The 24,603-nt window shown below is 37.9% G+C and overlaps 1 protein-coding gene across 4 annotated transcripts; it reads right to left on the bottom strand.

Moving 5' to 3' along the window:
• Nucleotides 1–12,532: 12,532 nt before the first annotated feature.
• On the bottom strand, nucleotides 12,533–24,020 carry LOC149147396 (adenosine kinase 2-like). 4 transcript variants are annotated; one of them, XM_089445026.1, is made up of 11 exons: nucleotides 22,578–24,016; nucleotides 22,333–22,445; nucleotides 22,132–22,199; nucleotides 21,934–22,001; nucleotides 21,672–21,748; nucleotides 21,475–21,527; nucleotides 21,289–21,359; nucleotides 21,024–21,090; nucleotides 20,816–20,938; nucleotides 16,353–16,473; nucleotides 12,533–16,233 (listed from the first exon to the last, which is right to left on the bottom strand). In XM_089445026.1, exons 3-11 carry the CDS (start codon nucleotides 22,162–22,164, stop codon nucleotides 16,025–16,027), a joined length of 822 nt encoding a protein of 273 aa, XP_089301152.1. In that variant the 5' UTR covers nucleotides 22,165–22,199; nucleotides 22,333–22,445; nucleotides 22,578–24,016; the 3' UTR covers nucleotides 12,533–16,024. The 4 variants fall into 4 exon arrangements, with proteins under 4 accessions (XP_089301152.1, XP_089301150.1, XP_089301153.1 ...); XM_089445024.1 differs by having other exon boundaries at nucleotides 21,475–21,572; nucleotides 22,578–24,012; XM_089445027.1 differs by lacking the exon at nucleotides 20,816–20,938 and having other exon boundaries at nucleotides 21,475–21,572; nucleotides 22,578–24,020.
• Nucleotides 24,021–24,603: the final 583 nt, after the last annotated feature.

Genomic DNA, 24,603 nt, shown 5'->3' with positions numbered 1-24,603 from the left:
AAGATAAGGGTCTATCAAATGGTCTTTGGGCAGAAGCTATTGACACTGTTGTGTATTTAAAGAATAGGAGTCCTACTAGATGTCTAGGCTTCAAAACCCCTTTTGAAGCATTGTTTGGATTCAAACCAGCAGTGATTCACTTAAGAATATTTGGGTCAAAAGCTTATGCTCATATACCTAAGGCAGATAGGAAGAAGTTAGACCCTAAAGCCCTGAAATGTATATTTGTTGGATATGGCACTGAGTTCAAGGCATATAAGTTATTAATCCTGTGACTCACAAGGTTTTTGCAATCAGAGATGTCATATTTCATGAACAGGTTAAAGAAGGAAAGAATGACTCTAACAGTGATTGGCACATTCCATTGCTAATGGAAGAAAACAGTGAGGAAGATGAAGAGCAGGAGGAGAAACAAGAAGAAGTAACAAACAATGTAATCAATGATGATGCAAGCCCAGAAAAGGCTGAAATAGATAGATTTGAGGTAAGACCCCTACCAAGGAGATCAGGTAGGAAGACTCGATTACCTTCTAAATTGAAAGACTATGCATTAATGTCAAAGATTTTAAACATTGTAGAACCTGCAAATTATGAGGAAGCAAGTAAATCTGATGCATGGAGGGCTGCAATGTATGAGGAAATAGAATCAATAAACAGAAACCATACTTGGGATTTGGTTGAATTGCCTGAAGGTAAAACCCCCATAGGATGCAAATGGTTGTATAAACCAAAAATAAATGCAGATGGGAGTATAGAGAAACTTAAAGCTAGACTGGTAGCAAAGGGTTACTCACAGAAAGAGGGAATAGATTTCGATGACACCTTTTCTCCTGTAGCCAAATTAAACACCATTAGAATGCTAATTTCCTTAGCAACAAAACATAAATGGCAGCTACACCAGCTAGATGTTAAGTCTGCATTTCTGAATGGTGACTTGAAGGAAGAAATTTATTTAGTACAGCCTCAAGGTTTTGTGAAAAAGGGGCAAGAACATCTTGTGTGTAAATTGAAAAAGGCACTTTATGGTTTAAAACAGGCACCCAGGTCGTGGTATGAGAAAATTGACTCATTTTTTGTACAGCATGGCTTTCATAGGAGCTTGAATGATCCAAATCTGTATACCAAGTTTAATAAACAGAGGCAAATTATTTTGATTTCTTTGTATGTAGATGATATGATCATAACAGGGAATGCTAACAATCTGATCAAAGAAATCAAACAGCAGATGTCACAAGTGTTTGAGATGAAAGATCTCGGAAACCTTCATTATTTCTTGGGATTGGAGGTATGGAAAGACTCTGGACAAACTTTTCTTACTCAAGGGAAGTATGCCAGAAGCTTGCTGGAAAGGTTTAGAATGGAGCAGTGCAAATCAGCAGCAACACCATTACAGCAGAACTTAAAGTTGAGCAGTGACGACGGTACTAAAGAGGTGGATGCTACCATGTACAGATAGCGAGTTGGCAGTTTGATATATCTGACTACAACTAGACCAGATTTGGCATATCCTGACAACGATGCAGGAGAAGAGCAGAAAGAATCAACTATTATCAAAACTGACAACCAGAGTACCATCAAGCCTGCATAGAATCTAGTCTTTCATAAAAATACCAAGCATATCGATACTCAAGTTCATTTTGTTCGAGAGAAACAACAGTCAAAAGAGATATGTGTTGAATATTGTAAAACTTGTGATAACATGGCTGATATTTTTACTAAGCCTCTTGGGCGTGTAAAGTTTGAATTGTTTAGAGGGATGCTAGGAGTTTAGGATAATCCTTTCTACATTAAGGGGGGGAGTTGAAAATAATTAATATTATTTTGTATTAATGGAGAAATGGTTACACAAGTTGTAACGTATCTCCTTAATTTAGGATTTGTTCCTAGAGTTTAGGAGTTTGGTTGCAACTTCTTGATCTCTACTAATGTACTTAATGATGTAATTGCTCATTTGATGAATGTAGAGTGTACGGAGAGAGTTCTCTTTGTTTGAGTGCAGTGTCCAGCTGCAATACTCACCTGTGAGCTGCAACTCCTCCTTTTTCAATTCAAGTCTGATTTTTATCTCTCACTACTTGACCTCAACCAGACACTAGATAAGGGTAATCACACTTTAAATTAATGTACTCATAACGAAAATTTTGTTTTTTGCTTGGAAGCTTTTGTAAGATGTACACATGTAGTCATGTGGGCATATTAGAGTCTCTATGTTGTCCCACAAACTCCTCATTAATATCCAAACCAAAGGACAAGTTACCAAGAATAACAAATGTAATCAACTTCCTGGGTATTTGTTGCAACTAGGCGCTAACTTAATACAAAATCTATTCATTTCTGTTAAAATAAATAAATCATGACCCCTCATAAAAGGCACCAAAATTATATTTAAGTTGGATCCCCTCATTGTAAAAATAATTCATCAATTTTATTATATATATTGTGTGTGTGCGTATGTGCGTCATCTCACGTCCTCTCCTAGCGCACCCATGCCTTCAACCTACCTATCTCAAGATGCAACATATCCCAAAAAGTTGTAATGGATAATAAGGACCAAATACAAGCCATCATGCACCAACAAGACACCAATATAGAATATATCAAAAACTCTATTTTATCTCTCTCATGATATCTAGAAGATCATGAACGTTGTGTTATAAAACACAAAGGCATAGTTCTAGAAACTTTGGTCAAATTCAAGAGGCAAGTCAAGAAGTTGGAATCTAAATGTGTCATTTTTTGCTCTATTATTACTAAGTTGTCTCATAATACTACAGTTGGTCCCTCTATTATTCAATCAACATCAACAACAAGGCAACAAAGGAAGAAAAGCAACCCAACATTGCAAACCTTAATGGACTAACAAAGGGCTCTCCTCAAATGGAGCTTGTAGGACAACCACTAACACCAATATTTCATCCTACCCCCCTAGTTAATGTTTTTTACAGTTTCATGGCTTTCTAAGTCTTTCTATAAGATCTACACAAAGAGTGTTTTCTTACAGTTGGAGTATTGAAAATTTCTCAAATAATCTCACTTGAAATCAATATTGGAGAGAATCAAGTATGAGAAGAGCAAAATTCCATCAATATCTAGCTTCCATATTCTAAGGCACAAGAATAATGAAACAAATGTTCTAGCAAATGTGGCATTCTAGAAAAAGGTAGAATAACATTGACTAACCCTAGTGAATATGATCAACTAATACCATAATCTCTCAATGTTAAGTCATAGAAAATCAACACAAGGCACATTATGTACAATCAAGTGACACACACTTCACCTTCTTCCTGTACTCACTATTCGATCCTCTTTACATTATCATTACCTATAGGTATGTCCACAAGATCTATTTGGGATTGCCCTCATGAATGGTTTAACTATACTTAAAATAAATATGGAGCACCACCCATTTCCTCCAAGCATAAGCAATCTAAGCTCTAGTGGATCTTGGTTTCCCTTATATCCTTTAATCATCAAGAGCTTACAAACCAAGAAGAAGATAGCTAGAACAATAGACAAATCAATAAGCCAAGTACACATAAAAGAGATAATTTCACTTGAGACCACTAGGTCAAAACTTAAACCTAATCAATTTGGTACAATTCACCTTCCTCACATTGGTTAGTTAAACACGGTCTCATCTAATGACTTGCTCATAGTCACAACATGTCATAAAAGATTGGCAGCAATATATGAAATGACAATATCCTATCAACATAACCAATAACCCAACCCTTGAGAAATTGACTTTACCAAACAAATAGTTAACTTTCTTAACCACAAGTTCCACACAAATTCACCTAATTTGAGATTTGCCTACTCTAATTTCCACATGCCTCTCAACAATTCAACAAGAAAAGTGGGACAATTTCAAAGGGACTAACAAATATAATTTATCATCAAAACTTAAAACATTACCTACATTAATTCAACTACCTAAACCAATTAGTACACAGAGTTGTGCCCAGAATTCCTAAGCCAATTAGTGCCCAGAGTTGTGCCGAGAATTGTCCGGGTGGACACCGATCCAGTGGGCAGGCCGCATTTTCAAGAAGCAATGATAAGGATTATCCTCTTTTGCCTCTAAAATGAATAAGTGTTATGCACAGTGAAAAAAAAAAAAGAAAAAAAAAATTATATATATAAATAAATAAATGGAAAGTCAAAATATTCAAAATGAAAAATGAATAAGGCGAAAGAAGAGAAAGGCTTCCTATGCAGGGAGGTGATGCAAGCAACTCCGCCAGGGTATTGACCAGGTTCACTGGCAGTGGAGCCATGCTTGTGTTCCTATGTGATTCCACCGGGGTACTGTCCAGGCCTGCTGGCAGTGGAGCAACACCAGAGATGAAACTTAGACTCTGACAACTATACTACTTGTGCACTTATATACCCCTACACCCCAATCGAAATAACTACATTGCCTTGGCTTGGAATGTGTGTCAATCGACCAAGAGTATGGCAGATGCTACATCTTACAATCAAGCTAGTGTGAAGCCAAGACGAGCTAAGAGCTGAACAATACTTCCAAAGGTGTTAGACATGCTTTTCATGAACAAGGTCCATTCAGAGAGTTGGAGTTCTACTAGTGTGTCGCCAAGTGTTGTAGCGGCTACAACCACCCTCCAAAATTTTGCCTTAGCCTATTTTGGAGCCTCCCTACCAACCTTCACATCAGTGTGCCTTGCTTCGTCAAGTCCTCAAGCTTCAATGTCTTTCTTGCTCAAAGGCAACATGTCGATCACAGTTTGATCTTTTCCCTTCAAAGGCTACTCACCCAGACTTGGTCTATATGCAGGCTGAGTAGCTTCCCCCTGAAAATTGTGCATTTCTTGAGGGAAACCAGCCTTCCCTCCAGAAATTGCGCAATCCTCTTTGACAACCCGTTGGGCTCCAGGATTGCGCAATCCTGCCAGCGAACTCTCCAAGCAAGATTTGCGCAAATTTTCCCAGTAGCAGGCTGTTCAGCCCAGGATTTGCGCAAACCTAGGCAGCAGTCATCTGCTCAGCCCAAAAATTGTGCAAATCTCCTAGGCAACTAGCCCAGCACCCAACCATGAATGCACATTTTTCTCCAGCGGTCAAGCAGTCTCTTGCATGTGCAGCTAAGTTGACCAGTTCCCTCCAAGACTGAGCAAAACATACTTGCATGCATGGGATATTTCTCCCAAGGTAGCATGCAAAGGAATACCTTGTTTCAAGGATCAATGTTTAGCAGTTGGAGGTTACATGCAAGGAACAATTCAAAAACCTCCCTCTAAGTGTCGCTTCCCCAAGATTTGTGGCATTCGCGTCACAACCTCGATGTTATCAAAACTCATCAACCGAACACTGCAGAGCTCATTCCTCACATAAACCTTGTAGCTCTGACATCCCACATCACATCTAGGAGCAGTCGGCACATTCAGCTCAGTTGTTTTAGGGTAAGCTCGCTTCCCATTCCTTACGTTGCATTTATGTCGCTTTTTACATATTCGCTTGTGTGACTGTTGTTTTCTTGATTTATTTGAACGCTTGCTATCATTTACAAGTATTCTAGCTTGTCTTAGCTCTGTTTCAATTTTCATTGCTATATCATTGTTGTCGCATGCATGAAATTGTTTTGAACGGACGTTCGCACAACCGGCAAATTGCCTCACCCACATGCATGTTGGTTTGTTTGTTGAATATTTCATTCATGTTTTGCATGCACTATCAATCACTTATGCTATCACTTAGTGTCGCCATGCATTCACTGTCTTAGTTGCTTTAGTTGCCCGTCGACGAGTCGGGCCAACCTTGGCCTGGACTCTTCCTTCACCAAGGTGGCATTGCGCAATCTAGGGAAGGAAGGTTCACCTTCCTCTCCAGATTTGCGCATTCCTACCCAACACTGGCCTCAAGGACTATTTTGCGCATTTCTGGAGGACAATGGCTGCTTGGCTAAAGAAATTGCACAAATTTGTCCCTGGGCCAGCAGTGAGCAGCTAGACTGGACTGTGCATTGTGCAATTCGAGTAATCAGTCAGTCTCCCGACCTCCTGGCCGAAATTGGGCAATCTTCATGATCATTCACCCAGGTATGTTGCAAGTCAGTTCTCATGTTCATTCTGATTTTTGACTAATAGATTGTTTTCTATGAGTGTTTCCATGTCTCCAGGTATCACAAGTGTTCATCTGCCACTCAGCGGTACAGGTATAATGGCTTCCAGGAGAGAAGAGACGAAGACACCGTTCAGAGCATGCTTGGGGATGTAGTCGATCAAGTGTCTATGAGCTTATCTACTCACGAAGACATCAAGTTGTTCGTGGACAAGGACATCAAGCAGCAACATCATAGCCAGCAGCATCATGAACAACAGTTGAAAGCATCATACCGAATGCAGTGAACGCAGCAAATGAAGCGAACACAGCGAATGCAAGAGGAAGGTTGTTGACAACATAGAGGCGAAACAAAGTTGCAAGATCAAGCAGATCCACTGATAATGAAAGCAACTTTGGAGACTCAGGCTATGAAGTGACGATGCCACATGAAGATCATGCAAAAGCAAAAGATGGAACAAAGAAGGAGTTGCATGTTTTGAAGCAGTAACTCAGGAAGAACATGAAGCTACACAGAAAATCCAATGAGTTGCAGCTGGAACAGGAACAGCAGTGGGCACAACATGCACTCACGGATGAAACTGCGCCAGTACAAGTTAAGATCCATCCCGGCAACTGAAACATAGCAAACATGGTGAGCAGTGTTTTTTATCTCATGCAAAGGATCCAACAGCATGCATGTCGTTGAGCACATGCATACAATCCAACCCATCCAACACACTCACCAAGGCGAAGACAAGAAGCAAGTCCAACTGGGGCTGAGAATGCACTTCAGCAAGTTGATGCGCATGACCACCAACACACACTTGAAGATCAGCACAGACACTATGCATCAATGTGTTTCCAGTTCAACCGTACCGAAGAAGGCCATGTGCATGTTAGCAGACGAGTTGGATGAAGGGGCCAAACCAATGCACCGATTGCAACGGAGGCAAGAGTTCACTTCAACAAGATGTCACCATGAGGTGCATGCACACCATCACGAACAACCAAGCTTGGCATTAACTCACCAACTTCACCATCACAAGCATGTCAAAGAATTAGTCTCACCATAGCGGACAGAGTGTCAGTGATGTCTTGCAAGGCTTGCTCAAGCCATGTTGTCTCACATGAGTGCGCATGCATTGTAATGTTGAGTCATGTCAAGTGTAATTCAAGTGTCAGCAGTTGGATGTAACAGTCATAGAGTAGGTGAAGAGTCATGAGGTTAGTCGAACTGTCACAAAGGGGAATGTCAAGGGTCAGCCCACCCTTTGCTATAAATAGTCCCTCATAACTCATTATAAAGGCTTTTTGTTCAGCGAAGCTTCTACTAAGACCATCTTAAAGAAGGCTTGGACAATATTGTAACGTGCCTTGGCTTCTCCACTGTACGAAGCTAGTACATCTCTTTGGAGGAGCAGGGGGATGTGGTTGAAACGTTCCAATGTTGGGGCTATCAGGATTACATGGTCTATTGTATGATTGTGATTTACACTTCTTTAATAATAAGAGCCAGCACATTTTCATGCATATGTTGTTATTGTAGTTGGATTGTTCCACTTGCATTAATGATATATGTTGTTTAACTTACATACTCGTATATGAACTGATTTGCATGCAATTATATGAATCTTCTTGTTAATGTGTTGCATATGTTGTCACCGTCTGTGTCTACTGCTCTGTCGGACATCAGATAGACCTTTCTCATGAACCTTGCTATATCAACTGTCACACTCGTCTTGGACTGATCCGTGAGTGTTGTTCGTGTTATCTTACCTTGTTGTTGTGACTGCCACATCCGAGTGGACTGCTCCACCGGAAGCTATGCATGTCCTTTGTGTGGTGTGTTCCTAGCCGAGTTGGGACTGATCCCTTTCAACTTGGAACTCACCTTCACCTTCCTCTCCCTTCTAAGTGTTGGAACCTCTCGTACACATTCCCTGACTCTTTACATCAGTCACACCCTTGCTACTAACAGAGTTATCTTACTTTCTTCTGTGTGACATCGTGGTCAAGGCATTACCTTACGATCCACTGTTGAGACTCCTACACCAAACAGTCTGAGGTCTAATTGGGACTTCTTACCGGGGATATCCCCTTGACATGTTGGCGGGTCCAGCACCTTCAACAATACCATTATACACACAAATACATTTCCAACGACGCAAAAATTGTGTCAATCGGAGTCCGTATTCGAAAATTATGCCACTCAGAAGTTAACATTTTTGTTTTCACCACCATAATTAGAGAGGATGCCACATTAGCCCCTAGTATTCATCGAAAAGGAGCTAGCCACATGATTACGATGTAGAATAATATATAAGATTTTATATTGTATCTCTGGTTAAGAGTTAAGGTAGTCAAACCTAACCACTAGTACGCTGTCGGGTTGTGTTATAACTGGGCCACTAGGAGTAAAAGGGATTTCATTCCGAGTGCATTTGTTCCATAACTAATAAAAAAATAGCCAAAAGGGATAAAAGGTATAGAACACAGAGAGGATTTGTTCACTATGGCATTCCATGGGCCACAAGACATACTTATTTGTACTCGGCCATATTTCCATTCAGAGAAAGAGAGTGAAGCGGCGTCACCTTTTAGCTGGGTTTTTCTCCCGAAAGGGTTTCCCAAATCATATCTTGTGTCAAATGTGTGTGTAAGCTTTTTATTTTGTTGTTCTTTATCTTTTGCATAATTTTAATTTGCATGCATGCATTATTAACAGTGAATCTAAATATCCAAAAATCTAATAAAACTATAATAGTGAAGAATTTGAAATGTTTAATATAATATTATCATATATGTTGTGACAAATTGTCGAGTGGAATATCCACAACAGTTTACGGATCATTCTACTTCTTTATTCCCGATTATTCTCTCCTTCTCTTATAGTTGCATCTTGAGTGATTCTTCAATCGCTCTAGCTTCTTCTAATTGTACTTTTAAATTTATGATAATCTGCTTGTTTTCTTCATAGTTCATGTTGGGACTTTGTAAACATTATTCTAGTTTCTTTTGCCTCTTCCTTGAGTATGATACTTTTATTCCTTGTTCTTCAAGATCACTTAAGGCACTAATTTATTTTGCCTCAAGACCCACTTCTCCTTCTTCATCATGATTTACTTCATAGTCTGTAGGAGTTCCATTCTAAGTATCTAATGCCATGAAGAGCACTCTATTTTTATCATGGTCACTATCATCATCTTCAATGGATGAGCTACTATCTTCTCTTGAATAAATACTTTTTTTCGAAGAATTTTCCATTGTTCTTTCATTTGTTTTTTTTTTGATATTTTTTCTTTCTTATAAATTTCTCCTTCATCACTATTTAACACCTTTGAAAAGGGACATTTAAAAGCATAATGACCAATTCTATCACATTGAAAACATTTAAAAGGAAGCTTACCTTTATATTTTCCAATTTGTCTTTTCGAATTTCTCACAAATTTGGCATCTTCTTCGTCATCACAATCGTCACTACAACTAGAGATTTTTTTGAACTTTTTCTTGTTCTTCCTTGTCTTCTTGGATACCTTAAAAGTTGCTTCCCTTTTAGATGTATTTTCTTGTTTTGTCCTCGTTTCATACGGCGTAATAATTCCATGTAGTTCATCCATACTCAACGTAGCTAGATCTTGTCTTTCTTCTAAACTTGATATTTTAGAATCAAATCTCATTTGGAGAGATCTTCGTATATTTTGAACGGTGGTTGTATCTGTGATTTTCTCTCACAGTCCTCTCATAGTATTCACAATCTCATCAACCTGACTACAATGTCTTCATCTTCCCTCATCTTAAGGTGTTCAAATTGTCCTCTATAAGTTTGAATCTTGGCCGCTTTGACCTTTTCACCTCCTTCATACACATTCTTGAGCTTGTCCCAGATTTCCTTTGTTAATTTGCAATGCTTAACCTTGACATTTTTTTATCCTATCAACCCTCCTAGAATGGCATACAAATCCTTTGAATTACTTTCGAGTCTTCTTCCAACCAGAACTGTTGGAGTAGAGGTTAGTACCTTGTATTCATTTAGAAAAACTTGTCAAACATTAATTCCCTGTGCTTGTAAGAACCATCTCATCCTTATGCTTCAAAAGGCATAATTTTGACCATCAAACAATGGTAGACCATATTTGGTGTATTCTATTAGAAATAATTAGAATGGGGGGAAATCAGTGTTTCTTGCCCAATCAAAATTTTTCTTAGGTTATGCTTTCTTTTTCGAATTTATCTAACTCGTTATTTTATTAGCAGCACATTATGATGAAGATCTAGTCATATTTAGTAAACCATGAGCAACATTAAACATAAGAGCACATAAACCATGAGAATTCAACACATCAACGTAGGGACAGGTGATTTTTAGGTGGAAAGCCTAAATGGGAAAAACCAATCATTGTTGTTGTCTTCTTTGTCTTTTTATCAATATTAAAAATATTTACATCTTGCACTGGTGCAGAATTTTTCCAGTGCACAGGTTCCTACTTGCTAGAGGATACTAGCTCTAATATATTTTCTAGTTGTTACTTGAAGGAAGCCACTACTCCCTCATCTTTATTGTGATCCACATTTCAGAATCTTTCAGAATGGGACTGCCTTTAACAACCACTTATATGGTAGGCTACTTTTCAAAATGTTTCAAACTGGACCACAACCAACAATATGCTCGAACTGAATACAAATAACCTCTCTGTAATAGATCACTGAATATAATATGCTTAATAGGCCATCAAACCAAAGTTCATCATTTTTTTCAAATACCAAGCTAAACCCTTTACTCAAAACTAAGCCAAACAAATCCCATTCTCATCAAAACAATCCTTGTCAATCCACATCTTTCATCAATGCCAAAACCTTCTCTGAATATAAGGCACAACATGATCTCTCACGAAATTGTTCTCAATCTCAATACATGACAATATGCCGCAACAAGCCTTTCTATGCGGCAGCAAACTCATAGTAGCATCATCAAAGGCATTTACAAGCATAACACTGACAACTCTCAACCTTTGTAATAGTAAACCATCAAACAATCTCAGAGGACAATCGATAGCATTATTTTCAATAAAAAACAAACAATAGCATTATTCACATAAGCCTTTGTCCTCTATCCTTTGTCCTACATACAACCTTTGTTATACAAACTCTGCCAAAATCATTAATCTCTACATATTGCATACAACTTTTCAAAGACAAACGGGAGTAACACTCAGCCCTGCTTCTGAAACAAGTCAATGACCTGCATACAACATCTATCATAGGTCTCTAAATACATTGTCAAGTAGTGTCATCATAAACATCTAATCATTGGGACTCGTCAATTATGTTACTAATGTAAAGTATATGAAGATCTCATATGAAAAACTCAAACACAATGCATTCAAATCAGAGTTTTGTAATGATACACCATACAATCAACGATCTTCTACCATCATCATAGAAAAGAACTCATCAAGCAAGACGAACACCAACATCGCCATTCAAAAGATCAGTTCGCTAAAGTATAAGCCGGTGGATAAAAGCCCTGCATACAACTTCTCAAATAACATACAACAGTTTCATAAAGGGTAGGCACTATGTCAATCTCCACATATCATATAAACCCTGCAACAGAACAAAAACCAATCTTTTCTAATGCAATCTACAGTGACCCAAGGTAGATGTAGATCTTCAGCATACAAAGTTAGGGTCTCTGCAAAATTCTTCAAGCAAAACAGTCACAAAAGCATGTATATCCTACATCAAATTCATTTGATCCAATTCATATGGCTCTTTACCCTGTGTATTGAAAGGATCAAGGATGTTCTCATAATAAGACATTCATACATCATTGCATATTCAAACTCAGAACTTGAACTCTAGTAAAACGATGATATCTGGAAGAACTCTTGCTCATTGTTTGTCAACAAATTTTGAACAATACATAGACTCAAAAGTAACTTGAATCTGCAAAATAATCTTTAAATCTATGCATATACTCCCTCTGCAATAAAAACAAGTTTATGTGTGCATATTCAGATCTGAAAAGAACATGTGGTGTGCATGGAATAATTGAGCCTCCCCAATAAAAAGAATACATTGATCCAAGAAAGAATATTACAGCATTATATCCATGATTCTCACACATGTAACTTATGATCAATGAAAAGGAATGTTTACCATACCAAGAGTCATAAGATCACTTAACCCTCGCTCACTGATGCAAGTACCTGTTCCAAAACAAAGGAGACACAACTCATCCAAATCGCACACGCAACTGATCGACTTCACTTCCCTTTTATAGTCATTTTTCCTCATCAATACCAAAGACAAATCCATGGGATTTATTATTGGTATTATTGACCATATCAATTCAACTTTGTGCGCACAAATTCTAGGGGAAAACCATTGGTTTTTCTCGTGGTTTTTTTTATTTTTGTAACCTACAGGAATCTTCCCTTGGACAATATAGGCCTCCTAGAGACGGTCGTCACTTGGATGCTATGGGCTTCCCAGAGATAACATTGCTATCTTCGCTTGGAGCATAATTGCTTCCCAGAGAAGATACTCTAACTCATGCAATCACCTCCACTCTGCTCAAAACTTTTCCAATGGTCTTCAATGCTTCTCCAATGCTTGTAGAGCCTCTGCAGCCATCAGAAACACCTCAATAACATGTCATCAAGCTCTAGTTTTCTTCCTTCATTAACATGTCATCAAGCCTCAATTTTCTTCACTTTCAAGCATCTTCATACCTTGCCCATATTCCTACAATCATTCTAAACCTTGTGCAACCTTTTACAATTCCTATGCAATTATCAAGAGTCATCATCCATCCATGACATAGCTACGCATATCAATAACAGTGACATAAAGTGACAGGATCATGATGAAGAAAATGACTAGATATCCAAGTTCACATCAAGGCCAACACTTTAGCCATGATGCCAACATATTCTACTTGCTTGTCCATGAGTCTTATTGAGATCTACCTTCCTGTGGTCAAATTGTTTCTAAGAGAACCCGCTCTCATTCTAATTATTGGAATATTCAACAGCACTGAGGGGGTGAATTAGTATTAACAATTTTTAACTTAAAAAACTTGTAAATGCATCCACGGATATAAATAAAATCACATAAATATATACAGCGCGAAGATTTCTATGTGGAAGCCCAATGTGGGAGAAAAGCATAGAATGGTTTTCTTAATATATATATATATATAAATTACATTCAAATTTAGCAGCACTAACTCCTTGGTTTATCAACACCAACTCCTTGGTTTATTAGCACCAATTGAAAGGCAACACAAATTCCCTAATTTATCACCACCCAAAACAGCAACACAAATTCCCTAATTTATCACCACCCAAAACTTGTACAAGATCAATATTAGTCAAAGAAAGTTTATCCTCCTGACAATTGCTTTTGTGTCCTGCATACACTAAATGTCCTTCACATTATTTCAAAACAAATCACTCTCTTGGACCAAAGTTCAAGTAAGGAATCAACCCAAAATTTGTGAAAGGGGTTGAAATGTCGTGGCACCCTGGTTTTCTGTGTCCTACACACTAAATGGCCTTCACATTATTTCAAAACAAATCACTCTCTTGGACCAAAGTTTGATTAAGGAATCAACCCAAAATTTGTGAAAGGGGTTGAAATGTTGTGGCACCCTGGTTTTCCTTGTGTCCTTACACACTAAATGGCCTTCACATTATTTCAAAACAAATCACTCTCTTGGACCCTAGTTTGATTAAGGAATCAACCCAAAATTTGTGAAAGGGGTTGAAATGTCATGGCACCCTGGGAAAACCAGACACATGCAGAGCAAATGCACTCAACCTCCCCTCATCAAAGTACAATATGGTGGCGGAGACCATACCTTAGCACCAAACCCCCACTTCACCCTAGATTTGATATTCAAGAATGCGGAATTATGAATAGTTATTGTGAAATTATGCGAGTCGCATGTGGGATGGATGATCAACTTATCTATCTCATGATGCAACATAAATGTAGAGCTCAAGGGTTTCCATTTTTCCCAAGTCTTAGAGGGGCGATGGTGGTGTTTATGGCGAGTTTTGTGGCCATGCGTGCGCCCTACTGAAGTTTCTTTGGCCCTTCTAGAGTGTCTATCCCCTTTTGATATCTGCAATGTGCTATGAATCAGTGTCAACCAACGAATTGGCATGCTGACTTCACCCAATGTCTATACAACGCATAGCAATAGCCCCATATGGTCGCCATTGGTTAAGAAGGCAACATTTTGACGTATCTCAATATCGAGCACAATTAGTCTCCCCTGTTATGGGCCAATTCGCATCCAGGCTTACATACAAGCACAAGGCCTCCCTTGTCCACCATAATTGAATTCATCAAGTTGTATGCCCAACACACATGAGGTTACACAAGAAATAACCTGCAGTCAAAATGAGAGAAGGCGGCGAGTAGGCTTAGCCACACAGAAGCGACATGCAAGCGGCTTCTCTAAACAAGTAGCTATAGTGCCCAGTAATCATCAAGGAAATCATGCTTTAAAAAGTTGGCCATAGCTGAGGGTAGAAAGGGATCATTGCATAATCATGTCCATCTAACACAAAATCAGGACAGGTAAGAACAAAAATCCTAGAGATCACAATAGGAAAACATGCAACCATTGCAACAAATGAAAGAGAACATGGAAGCTTTGTAATTGGACATGCTTGAAACAAACATGAAGCAACAAGAACAAATGAAGACCATTATTATTTTAATGGAGATACAGGAACAGAAGGTTAGATTGGCCCGCCAATTGGATAAATGGATGCATTGTGCCAGCAAATTGAAGCACTGCGAGATCAAGCCTACATTGTGAATTCCAACACCTAGAAAACAATGCTACCAACAAACATGAAGGAAGTTCACTACTTGACCTCAACCAGACCCCAGAGAGTGGTAATCACACTTTAAATTAATGTACTCGTAGCAAAAATTTTGTTTTTTGCTTGGAAGCTTTTGTAAGATGTACACATGTAGTCATGTGGGCATATTAGAATCTCTATGTTGTCCCACAAACTCCTCATTAATATCCAAACCAAAGGACAAGTTACCAAGAAGAACAAATGTAATCAACTCGCTGGGTATTTGTTGCGACTAGGCGCTAACTTAATACAAAATCTATTCATTTCTGTTAAAATAAATAAATCATGACCCCTCATAAAAGGCACCAAAATTATATTTAAGTTGGATCCCCTCATTGTAAAAATGATCCATCAATTTTATTATATATATTTTGTGTGTGTATGTGCGTCATCTCACGTCCTCTCCTAGCGCACCCATGCCTTCAACCTACCTATCTCAAGATGCAACATATCCCAAAAAGTTATAATGGATATTAAGGACCAACTACAAGCCATCATGCACCAACAAGACATCAAGATAAACTAGCAATTGTCCCAAAAGGTACAAAGAGAGGCCGATAGGATTATTAAATTAGAATTGTTGAATTTCTCCAGAAGAGATGTTAGTTCAAGCCTAACGGATGAGCAATTTGAGCTCGCTAAAGGCCTTCTAATTGTTTTTTATTATTGTAAAATTATATTGATAATTCATTGGTTTTACTTTCAAAAGCTTGAAGGAATTTGAAGAGTAGGTATAGAATTGCTTTGTGGGATTTGATCCCAAGTGTTGAGTTGATTGCTTTAACTTGCTTGGAATAGCAACCTTGAGTGCTTTGATAATTGTACGTCTGTTGGGTGTTGGTGCTTGTATCGTCTCCCCCTGCATTTTGATTATTATTCAGAGAGCTGAAGAACGTTCCACTAGAGTCAACAATGGATACATTTTTATTAAGTGCATTTGAAACATTTATTACAGCCATAGGAGAATTGAAATCTAAATATAAAGTGAAGAAGTCATCAACTTCAGAGGATAATTCTATTCCTGTGGCTGCCTCTACAATAACCTTACTATTGGTTGCTATCGTTTGGTTCACAATCTGTTACTCTCCAAGTGCTTGAAAAGTCATTAAATTATCATACGTGAACTCTTGCGAAGTATTAGTAATGAGCTTGCCATGAGAGGATTCTACCCAGCCAGAGGAAGAGATCCTGCTATTGCCAAATGCACTATCAACACGAGGCATTGGCATCAGCTTATTCAAAGGATGTTCAAAGCTCTGCAATCCACATGATGTAGAGAAGTAACAACCTGCGAAGGCAAATGCAACAACCAATATTACATTAGAGGCTCTATAGCCAATCAGCTACACTTTCATGTGCCAGATAGCTAAAAAACAGATAAGCTCATATTTAGCAGTCCTATATTACCTCGGGGAAATGGAGCAAAAGATTTTCCACATTCTTCTTTCAAGACATTTGGCTCATCAAATAATACAAGGTAATCATCAGCTGCAGTACCCCAGAAGAAAGGCACTGAATCATCAGCATCCTAGCAAAACAAATAGTTATTGGTCAAAAGTCAAGAAACCCACAATTTCAAGGAATGCTTAATATTTTATATGGGAACAAAATATGTCCAAATAAATACTCAGGGCACCATTCTGTTATTGGGAAATTGGAAGTGCAGCCTATGATAGATCATATGAGCAGAATTTTCAGGGTAACAGGTGCCAGTAGCCCATCTGAAAATAAATAACTAATCTTCCCCCTTCCCTCTCCCAAAACAAATAATTAGAGAAACGCTATGGGAAGATAACTTAAATTTATTTCAACAAAGTAGGAATCTGGGAAAATATTGGGAAATTGCTTTAGGCCTAAAATTTGCAAGGAAGGAGTTGGTTAGCAAATGAATAATGTGATTTTATGGCTTAAGGTACATTGAAGTTTTGCCTGTCTGTACCATCGTGGAAGCACCCAGCTCTTCCAGATTATCCAGCCTGATCCACTCAGTCCGGGCCATTCCTCGGAGAACAATCTCAGTGATTGACGACGATCACACTAGCTCTTTTATATCTATATCTACGTTAAAAGGTCTATACCTATTTATATTATTTTTAGGGTTTACCGGTTTATGCTTTATCTGTATACTTTTGGTATGCCTAGCAGTCCCCTTTTATATATTCGTCATGTGTAGACATTAATAAAATTTCTTTCGTCTTCATTCTTCTAGATGAGCAACAATCACGTGTCATTCTTTCATGCTCTGAGCAGTTTGTGTCAAACAAATCAGGCTAAATCTTTTGTATGTCTGGTGTTTGAAATTGCAAACAGTACTTATTGCGGTCATGTCCATTTCCTTCATTATTTTAGCATGTAGTTTATTTCCGTATGGAGTATAGGGCTTTGGATGGGATCATTAAACATCAGTGGAAAAAGAAAATGTTTCCAAACTTTCTAAAATATTCAGTTTTCCTTTCATGTTTTTCCAACATTCGTAACTCTTTGCTATATCAATGTGACTTAAAATAGTGGGAAGCAACTCAAAGTTTTAAGTGATCCTCTGTACCAAAATACTAAGGTTGATGTAATGGAATTTTCCCTTTCTCCATTTTCAACAAGACATATGTTCTCAGTGAATCTCTTTTGGCTTATTAAGAGTTTCTGCATGTCCTTTCTGCTTCAATGTCCGCACCAGAATTTTCCCTTACTCCATTCACACCCAAAATATTAAAGTTGATGTAATAGAATCTTCCCTTTTTCCATTATCAATATCACATGTGTTCAGTGGATCTCTTTGGGTTATTAAGAGTTTCTTTGTGTCCTGTGTCTGTGGGTATCCATTCCCACACCCAGAGTTTCTTTGTATCCTTCTGTGTTTGTGGGTATCCAGCCCACACCCCAACACAACTTGTGTGTTCCGTGTATCTATTTGGTTTATGTAGAGTTTCTTTGTGTCCTTCTGTGTTTGTGGGTATAAAGCCCCACACCCCAATGACTTCTGTGTTTGTGGGTATCCAACCCCATACCCCCAGTGGATCTCTTTGGCTTATTAAGAGTTTCTCTGTGTTGTGTTTGTTTGCATTTATAAAAAAAAAAAAAAAGAGGACACTCAGATAACGAGAACCATTTGTTTCTTCAAAGAAGAGAAAAGCACTTGATGCAAAATTTGTCTACTCGATAATTCTCATTAAAAGTGCCATGAAACTAAACATTAACAAATTAACAGCTAATACGCTCATGACAGACCAGCGGAGATATGTGGCAATTTAATTTTTAAACACCAGAAAGTCCCTTGGCAAATTACATGTGCATAGCTTCCTCCCTATCACGACTTGTGCCTCTCCTAATAAAAATCAATTATAACAAAATATGATACAAGAAGCGAAACAAGAGATTGATATAAATTATGGTAACTTCTGTGTTTGTGGGTATCCAACCCCATAACCCCAGTGGATCTCTTTGGCTTATTAAGAGTTTCTCTGTGTTCTGTGTTTGTTTGCATTTATAAAAAAAAAAAAAAGAGGACACTCAGATAATGAGAACCATTTGTTTCTTCAAAGAAGAGAAAAGCATTTGTTTCTTCAAAGAAGAGAAAAGCACTTTATGCAAAATTTGTCTACTCGAAATTCGTATTAAAAGTGCCATGAAACTAAACATTAACAAATTAACAGCTAATACGCTCATGACAGAGCAGCGGAGATATGTGGCAATTTAATTTTTAAACACCAGAAAGTCCCTTGGCAAATTACATGTGCATAGCTTCCTCCCAATCACGACTTGTGCCTCTCCTAATAAAAATCAATTATAACAAAATATGATACAAGAAGCGAAACAAGAGATTGGTATAAATTATGGTAAGAAATAAATTCCTTACAATGATAAGAAAGAGTAGTGAGATATAAGATATACATGAAGCCAAATAGTAAGATATAAATTCCTTACACTGATAAAAAAAAAAGTGCACACCATTGGCACAATGGAACAGCGGAGAGAAGAAAGAGCAGAAGACTGTTCTATGATTTACCAATGGGCAATGACAATTTTTATCACTCCTAATAAAAAACAATAAACAGACGCGACTGGTACATGAGAATAATAGAGTACAATTTTAATCTTGGTAAGATATAAATTACTTCCAATTATAAGAAAGAGTACATTCTTGGATATGATAGAACAGCAAAGAAAAAACAGACGAAGAATGGTACATTGGTAACAAGACAAAAATCCCTCACAAGGAGAAGAAAAAGTACATTATGTGATGTGCATAACTTCCTCTGTATCACAACTTGTATCTCTCCTAATGAAAAAAATACAACCAAAATTACATGCATGAAACAAAACAAAACGGACTGGTAATATGAGTAAGATACAAATTCCTTCCAAGGAGAAGACAGAATACATTCTTGCCATGATAGAACACAGCAGACAAAGAAACAGAAGAAGATTGGTTAAAGAGAAGTACTTACAACGAGAAGAAAGAGTGAATAACCAATATGATTCCAAAATTATTACAAGCACTCATTTCTGTTGTAGAGCACATTTTCTTTTTTTTATTATTTGAATAGATATACAGGGAAAATATGAAAAACCAGAGCCCAATACATATATAAATAATCTGAGTAATGACAGATCGCATGGTGAAATGTTTGCAGAGGCATCTCAAAATCAGCACGCAAGTGCAAATTTATTTTCAGCTTTAAACTAATACAATTTGAGTATACTAACAAACTTGGGTTAACCGTTCTACTCAATTCTCCGTTACCAACAAACCCAAAATTCTCACAATACGGTTCTAAGGTCATCTGCTAAGGGTTCCCTTAAGGTTGGAGATTTATAGTGGAGTCCAACAAAATCCTGGCAGGCATCTATCACCTTCCGTCATGAATCGAGATGATGTTTCTGAGCTCTCTTATCATCCAGAATCAGAATGTACAGATAAAGGTGATGGCTATGCCATGTCACAGACCATACTCTACATAGAGTTTGTCACAGATGTTGACTCCCATGGGGTTGCACAATTTTTACCAAGTAAGAACTCCAGACATCAACAACCTGCTCAGATACTTCGACTCATGACAGATCACATGATGAAATATTTGCAGAGGCATCTCAGAGTCAACACTGCTCAAAATCAGCGTTCTAGTGCAAAATTATTTTCAGCTTTAAAGTAGTACAATTTGGGTATGCTCACAAACTGGGGTTAACCTTTCTACTCAATTCTCCATTACCAACAACCCCAAAATTCTCACAACACGGTTCAAATAAGGTCATCATCTGCTAAGGGTTTCCTTTAACAATAGAGATTTGTAGTAGACTCTAGAGTCCAACAAAGTCCTGGCAGACTATCTATCACCTTCTGTCATGAATCGAGATGATGTTTCTGAGCTCTCTTATCATCTAGAATCAGTTTGTAAAGATAATGGTGATGGCCATGCCATGTCACAGACCATAATCTACATATTGTTTGTCACCAATGTTAACTCTCAAGGAGTTGCACAATTTTTACCAAGTAAGAACTCCAGAGTCCAGACATCAACAATCTCCTAAGAACTAGATTGAACTCATATTATACTTAATCATAAGGGAAGGAAATCTAGAACCATAGACCAGAATGTATTTGGTTGAATATAGAAGGAATGTCCAAGAGTCCAAGACCACTGAAACTTTTAGCCTCTTCCAGTACAATAATGAGAAATTGAGAAATAATTACCAGGTGCAGATCCAGTAGTCGTTGCAAAAGCTGGAAAGGTAATTATTTTCGATCTTTTGTCTTTTGTTTATATTCCTGAGACCAGTACCATAGACCACTGAAACTTTTAGCCTCTTCCAGTACAATATTCAAGAAAAATCTTCTCTTAATCTCAATGTCAGCTATAAACAAAAGACAATACCTTTCCAGCTTTTGCAACGACTACTTGATCTGCACCTTGTGTAATAACAGCTATCCTCTTGTGAGTTCCAGTTGCCTTTGGCAGTGCTGACATCTTTAGGGCTATTTCTTCAACATTGTCAGTCTAGAAAATGCAAAAGATTTAGTAAACATCTACTCCATTCAAGTTCAGAAGTATATTGGTCAGAAATTAAGATCACATAATTTACCTCCCACCCTTGCGCCTTTGCAAAAGTCCTTGCTTCAGTCTCATCTCCAAAAACATAATCCATATACCTGAGGTAAAATTGCCAGATATCATGAAACATTTCAAACAGTATAATAAATATAAGTTATAACAGAGGGAATTCGGATATCATAGAAGAAAGAAGCCAAATCAACTTGGTATGAAAATAGAAATGTTTTAAGTTCTATCTGCGTAATCATCTGCTATCTAGATATCAGACTAAAACAATGCAAGGAAGTAGGTCTTACGGAAAAACTTTCATCCATGCCTCAGTAAAACATTCACAGATATAAGGAGATGCAAGATTCATCATAAATATCTGCACGACATGAAATACAAGACCATTTGGCATGGACATTGTTAGTTTGCCAAATAACCAATAACACAATAACCCCTCTGCTTCCAGATACCAAAGTGATTACAATACACTTTACCTTCCCTTTCTGAGCTGCATGTTCAGCCACAAGTTGAATCGACTCAGGCGAGACTGCAAGGAAAAAGCCAGCAATATAAAAGAACTTGGCCTTCTCAACTGTACAACAAACAATAATTTCCTTTTAAACTTAGAGCTAAGTAAAGCCTAAGCATTGAGAAAATAACTTAAAAGAGAGCAAAAACTTCAGTACATTACCTAAAGCCCAGTTTTCGGGTGATTTCAAGTGTTCTGATTTGTAGCAATTTGTTGCTAACAAATTTACAACCACTGACCTGAACATTACAAGGTTAATATTTAAACGAGTCAAGAGAGAAAAACCTGACGAGAACAGCTGGCAATGAAGCGAATATTATGTGCATAGGTCAAGAAACTCAGGTATCTGGGGTGTCCGTGACAAAAGAACTAGTACACGGTACAATACAATAACACACTGTTAAGAGACATTTTCAGTGCTCACCTTTCACCCCCAACGATAAGAACAGCACATGTACCAGTTGGTTTTGTTTCATCCTCATAATAATGCACCTGTATGAAACACAAAATACAGTTTCTCATATCAGTGATTCTTCAGGGAAACAGAGTACTTTTGCAAATATTGGCCAAATGAAAATATAAAGCAATGAAAACGAACTATACTGAAGATAATGGAAGTTACATTGACTCCAGGGGCTTTCGAATTTTTCTTCATCTCTGCCCCAAACTTGTCCTTGCCAAGAAGGGTGCCTGAGACCAGTAATAGACATGCACAGAGATAAAGGAAATCACGGTTACCACAACCATCACGGCCTAGATCCGCGAGACTGAATCTCTTTAAGGAAATGACAGACTGAAAACCTGAGGGAACTTGGAATGTTACCTTCGAACGTCCTCGAGTTTATTCCGCTTCCTGGGAAAACATGGACAGAACCTACTACAAGAATCGCTATGAAACAGTAAGTCAGAGACTAAGGGAACAAGAAACCTAGGTCTCTGCAAGAAAGAAGAGGAAACACATTATAAACCACACCCTACTTGTAAATCAAGAAAATCAAACATGAATGGAAATGAAACAAAACAAAAACGAGTTATTGGGAAAAACAAATTAAAAAAGCTAACTAATACCTGCCATTCAGCGCCTTTCTCCAGCAACATATGCCATGGTTGAGTTCCTTTCTAAGAAAAAATTTCATATGCAGAATACTCAACTCCTGAGGAATCGTCAGATTCATGGTAAAGGGGATGCCAATGCACCAAGTAGACAAGCATCTGAGGATAGAAAAAGAAAGCAACCAGCGCTAGATTTGTCCGCCAAATTAATTAAAAAACAAAAACAAAAGCAAAACTAAACTAAACTTCAAAAAAAGGGGAATGAAATCAATCACGAAGAAGTATGAAAAAGGATCAATCAATCAATTAATCGGTTGAGTTGAATTTTGTGGGGCATTGAATGGCATTCATCCATCCAGTCGAGCGCTTCTTCTGGAATGGGCGTTGCAGATCACTGCAAGCACGCTTTCCTGGAGCTGAAGAGGAAGAAGATCCATCGCTTCCTGGTGTTCAAAATCGACGAGAAAACTAAACAAGTGGTCGTTGAAAAGACCGGAGGACCTGCCGAGAGTTACGATGATTTCACTGCTGCCCTCCCCGAGAACGATTGCCGATACGCTGTCTATGACTTCGATTTTGTCATCTACGAGGAACTGTCAGAAAAGCAAGATCTTCTTCATTGCATGGTAATGAATTTCATCCACCTTCCCATTTCAATTCTCCCACAATTCATCAAGCCCACACCCAGTTTAGGCCAGTTCCTATTTAAGTTCCATTTTTAAGAATTTTACACACTAACGGACTCTGATCAAGCTGAAAAATTAAGCTAATGTATTTGAATCGTTGGTGTGTTCACGTCCCAGTCATCCCGGGGGCTCTTGTTATTATGGGTTTCCAGTTTTCTTCTTTTCTATGAAGTTTTTGTGTCATGAGATATCAGCGTAGTCTTCTTTATATATTTGTTTCCAAGGATTGTCTGGTCTGATGCAGTTACAAATTTCATTGGATAGGTTAGACAATGCAACCAGTTCCATTATCACAGAGAGATATAAACAAAACCCTCAGCCAACAGAGGTTAATGTTCCGATCCCTTTAGCCTATTTCATGCTTTATGAATCTGAAAGCTGGATTTGGGATGGCAAGACACTGGGTTGATTTGATAGCATCCTCCCCTCACTCTAGTAGTAATAGTATACTAACATTATTGGCTGTATAGTTGTCATGCCTTGTGCCCCTTCTCTAGCTTGTGATTGTTATCCATGCAAGGTTTTACAAACTGATCAGGTTTCTTTTTACATTAATAATCACTCTATCTATGTTGGGTGTGTGTTGTGAATAAACCCATATGCATAACAATTGCTAGACAAAGGTGGTTTATTAGGCGTTACCAGTATTGTCTGTATGTGATTTTTTATACAATAATAATAATTACCCTTGATGAAGGGGATCTCTGTTGTGTCTGATTGAAGCCATGATGCCTTAACTTCCTATGTTCTCGGTTCTCTGTAACGGATTTTGTTCCAGAATAATTAATTTCTCTTAATGAAGGAAATCTCTGTTGTGTCTAATTGAAGCTATGATGCCTTAACCACCTATCTTCTCTGTGGTTATGGTCTGTTATCTTATTCAAACTCTCCGCGATACTAGATTAATACAGGCCTTTTTTGAAGCCTCCATCAAACATGCACAATTGCATATGTTCCCTCTTCTACAAAAGGGTGCAGTTGGTAAGAAATTTCAGACTTCTCTATAGTTTTCCTTCTTGGTAGCCACTGGAAGAGAAGGAACTTTTGGTTATCTGCTTATGTGAACCCTTTCTGAAAATTAATGATCTTTCTATGGATCATATTAATTCAAATTTTCTTATGTCAACTATAAAAAAAAATCTCAGTCTATGGGTCCATATCGTCTTTGACTTTTCACAACATCGAACACTGATGTCGATGTTGTGAAAAGTCAAAGACGATATGGACCCATAGACTGAGATTTTTTTTATAGTTGACATAAGAAAAATTGAATTAATATTGATCCATAGAAAGATCATTAATTTTCAGAAAGGGTTCACATAAGCAGATAACCAAAAGTTCCTTCTCTTCCAGTG

Source organism: Pinus tabuliformis, chromosome 9 (assembly GCF_031772625.1).
Source record: "Pinus tabuliformis cultivar Carrire ecotype Pingquan chromosome 9, CPIR1, whole genome shotgun sequence".
Taxonomy (NCBI): Eukaryota; Viridiplantae; Streptophyta; class Pinopsida; order Pinales; family Pinaceae; genus Pinus; species Pinus tabuliformis.
This window is presented reverse-complemented; position numbering and strand designations above follow the sequence as displayed.

What these genes read in the sequence shown, in the direction of transcription:
- LOC149147396 (XM_089445024.1), bottom strand. Translation starts at nt 22,164, where the DNA reads ATGAAGAAAAATTCGAAAGCCCCTGGAGTCAAT. An exon ending in CGAAAGCCCCTGGAGTCAAT is followed by an intron (nt 22,002 to 22,131) that starts GTAACTTCCATT and finishes TGTTTCATACAG; the next exon opens with GTGCATTATTATGAGGATGA. An exon ending in ATGCAGCTCAGAAAGGGAAG is followed by an intron (nt 21,360 to 21,474) that starts GTAAAGTGTATT and finishes CATGTCGTGCAG; the next exon opens with ATATTTATGATGAATCTTGC.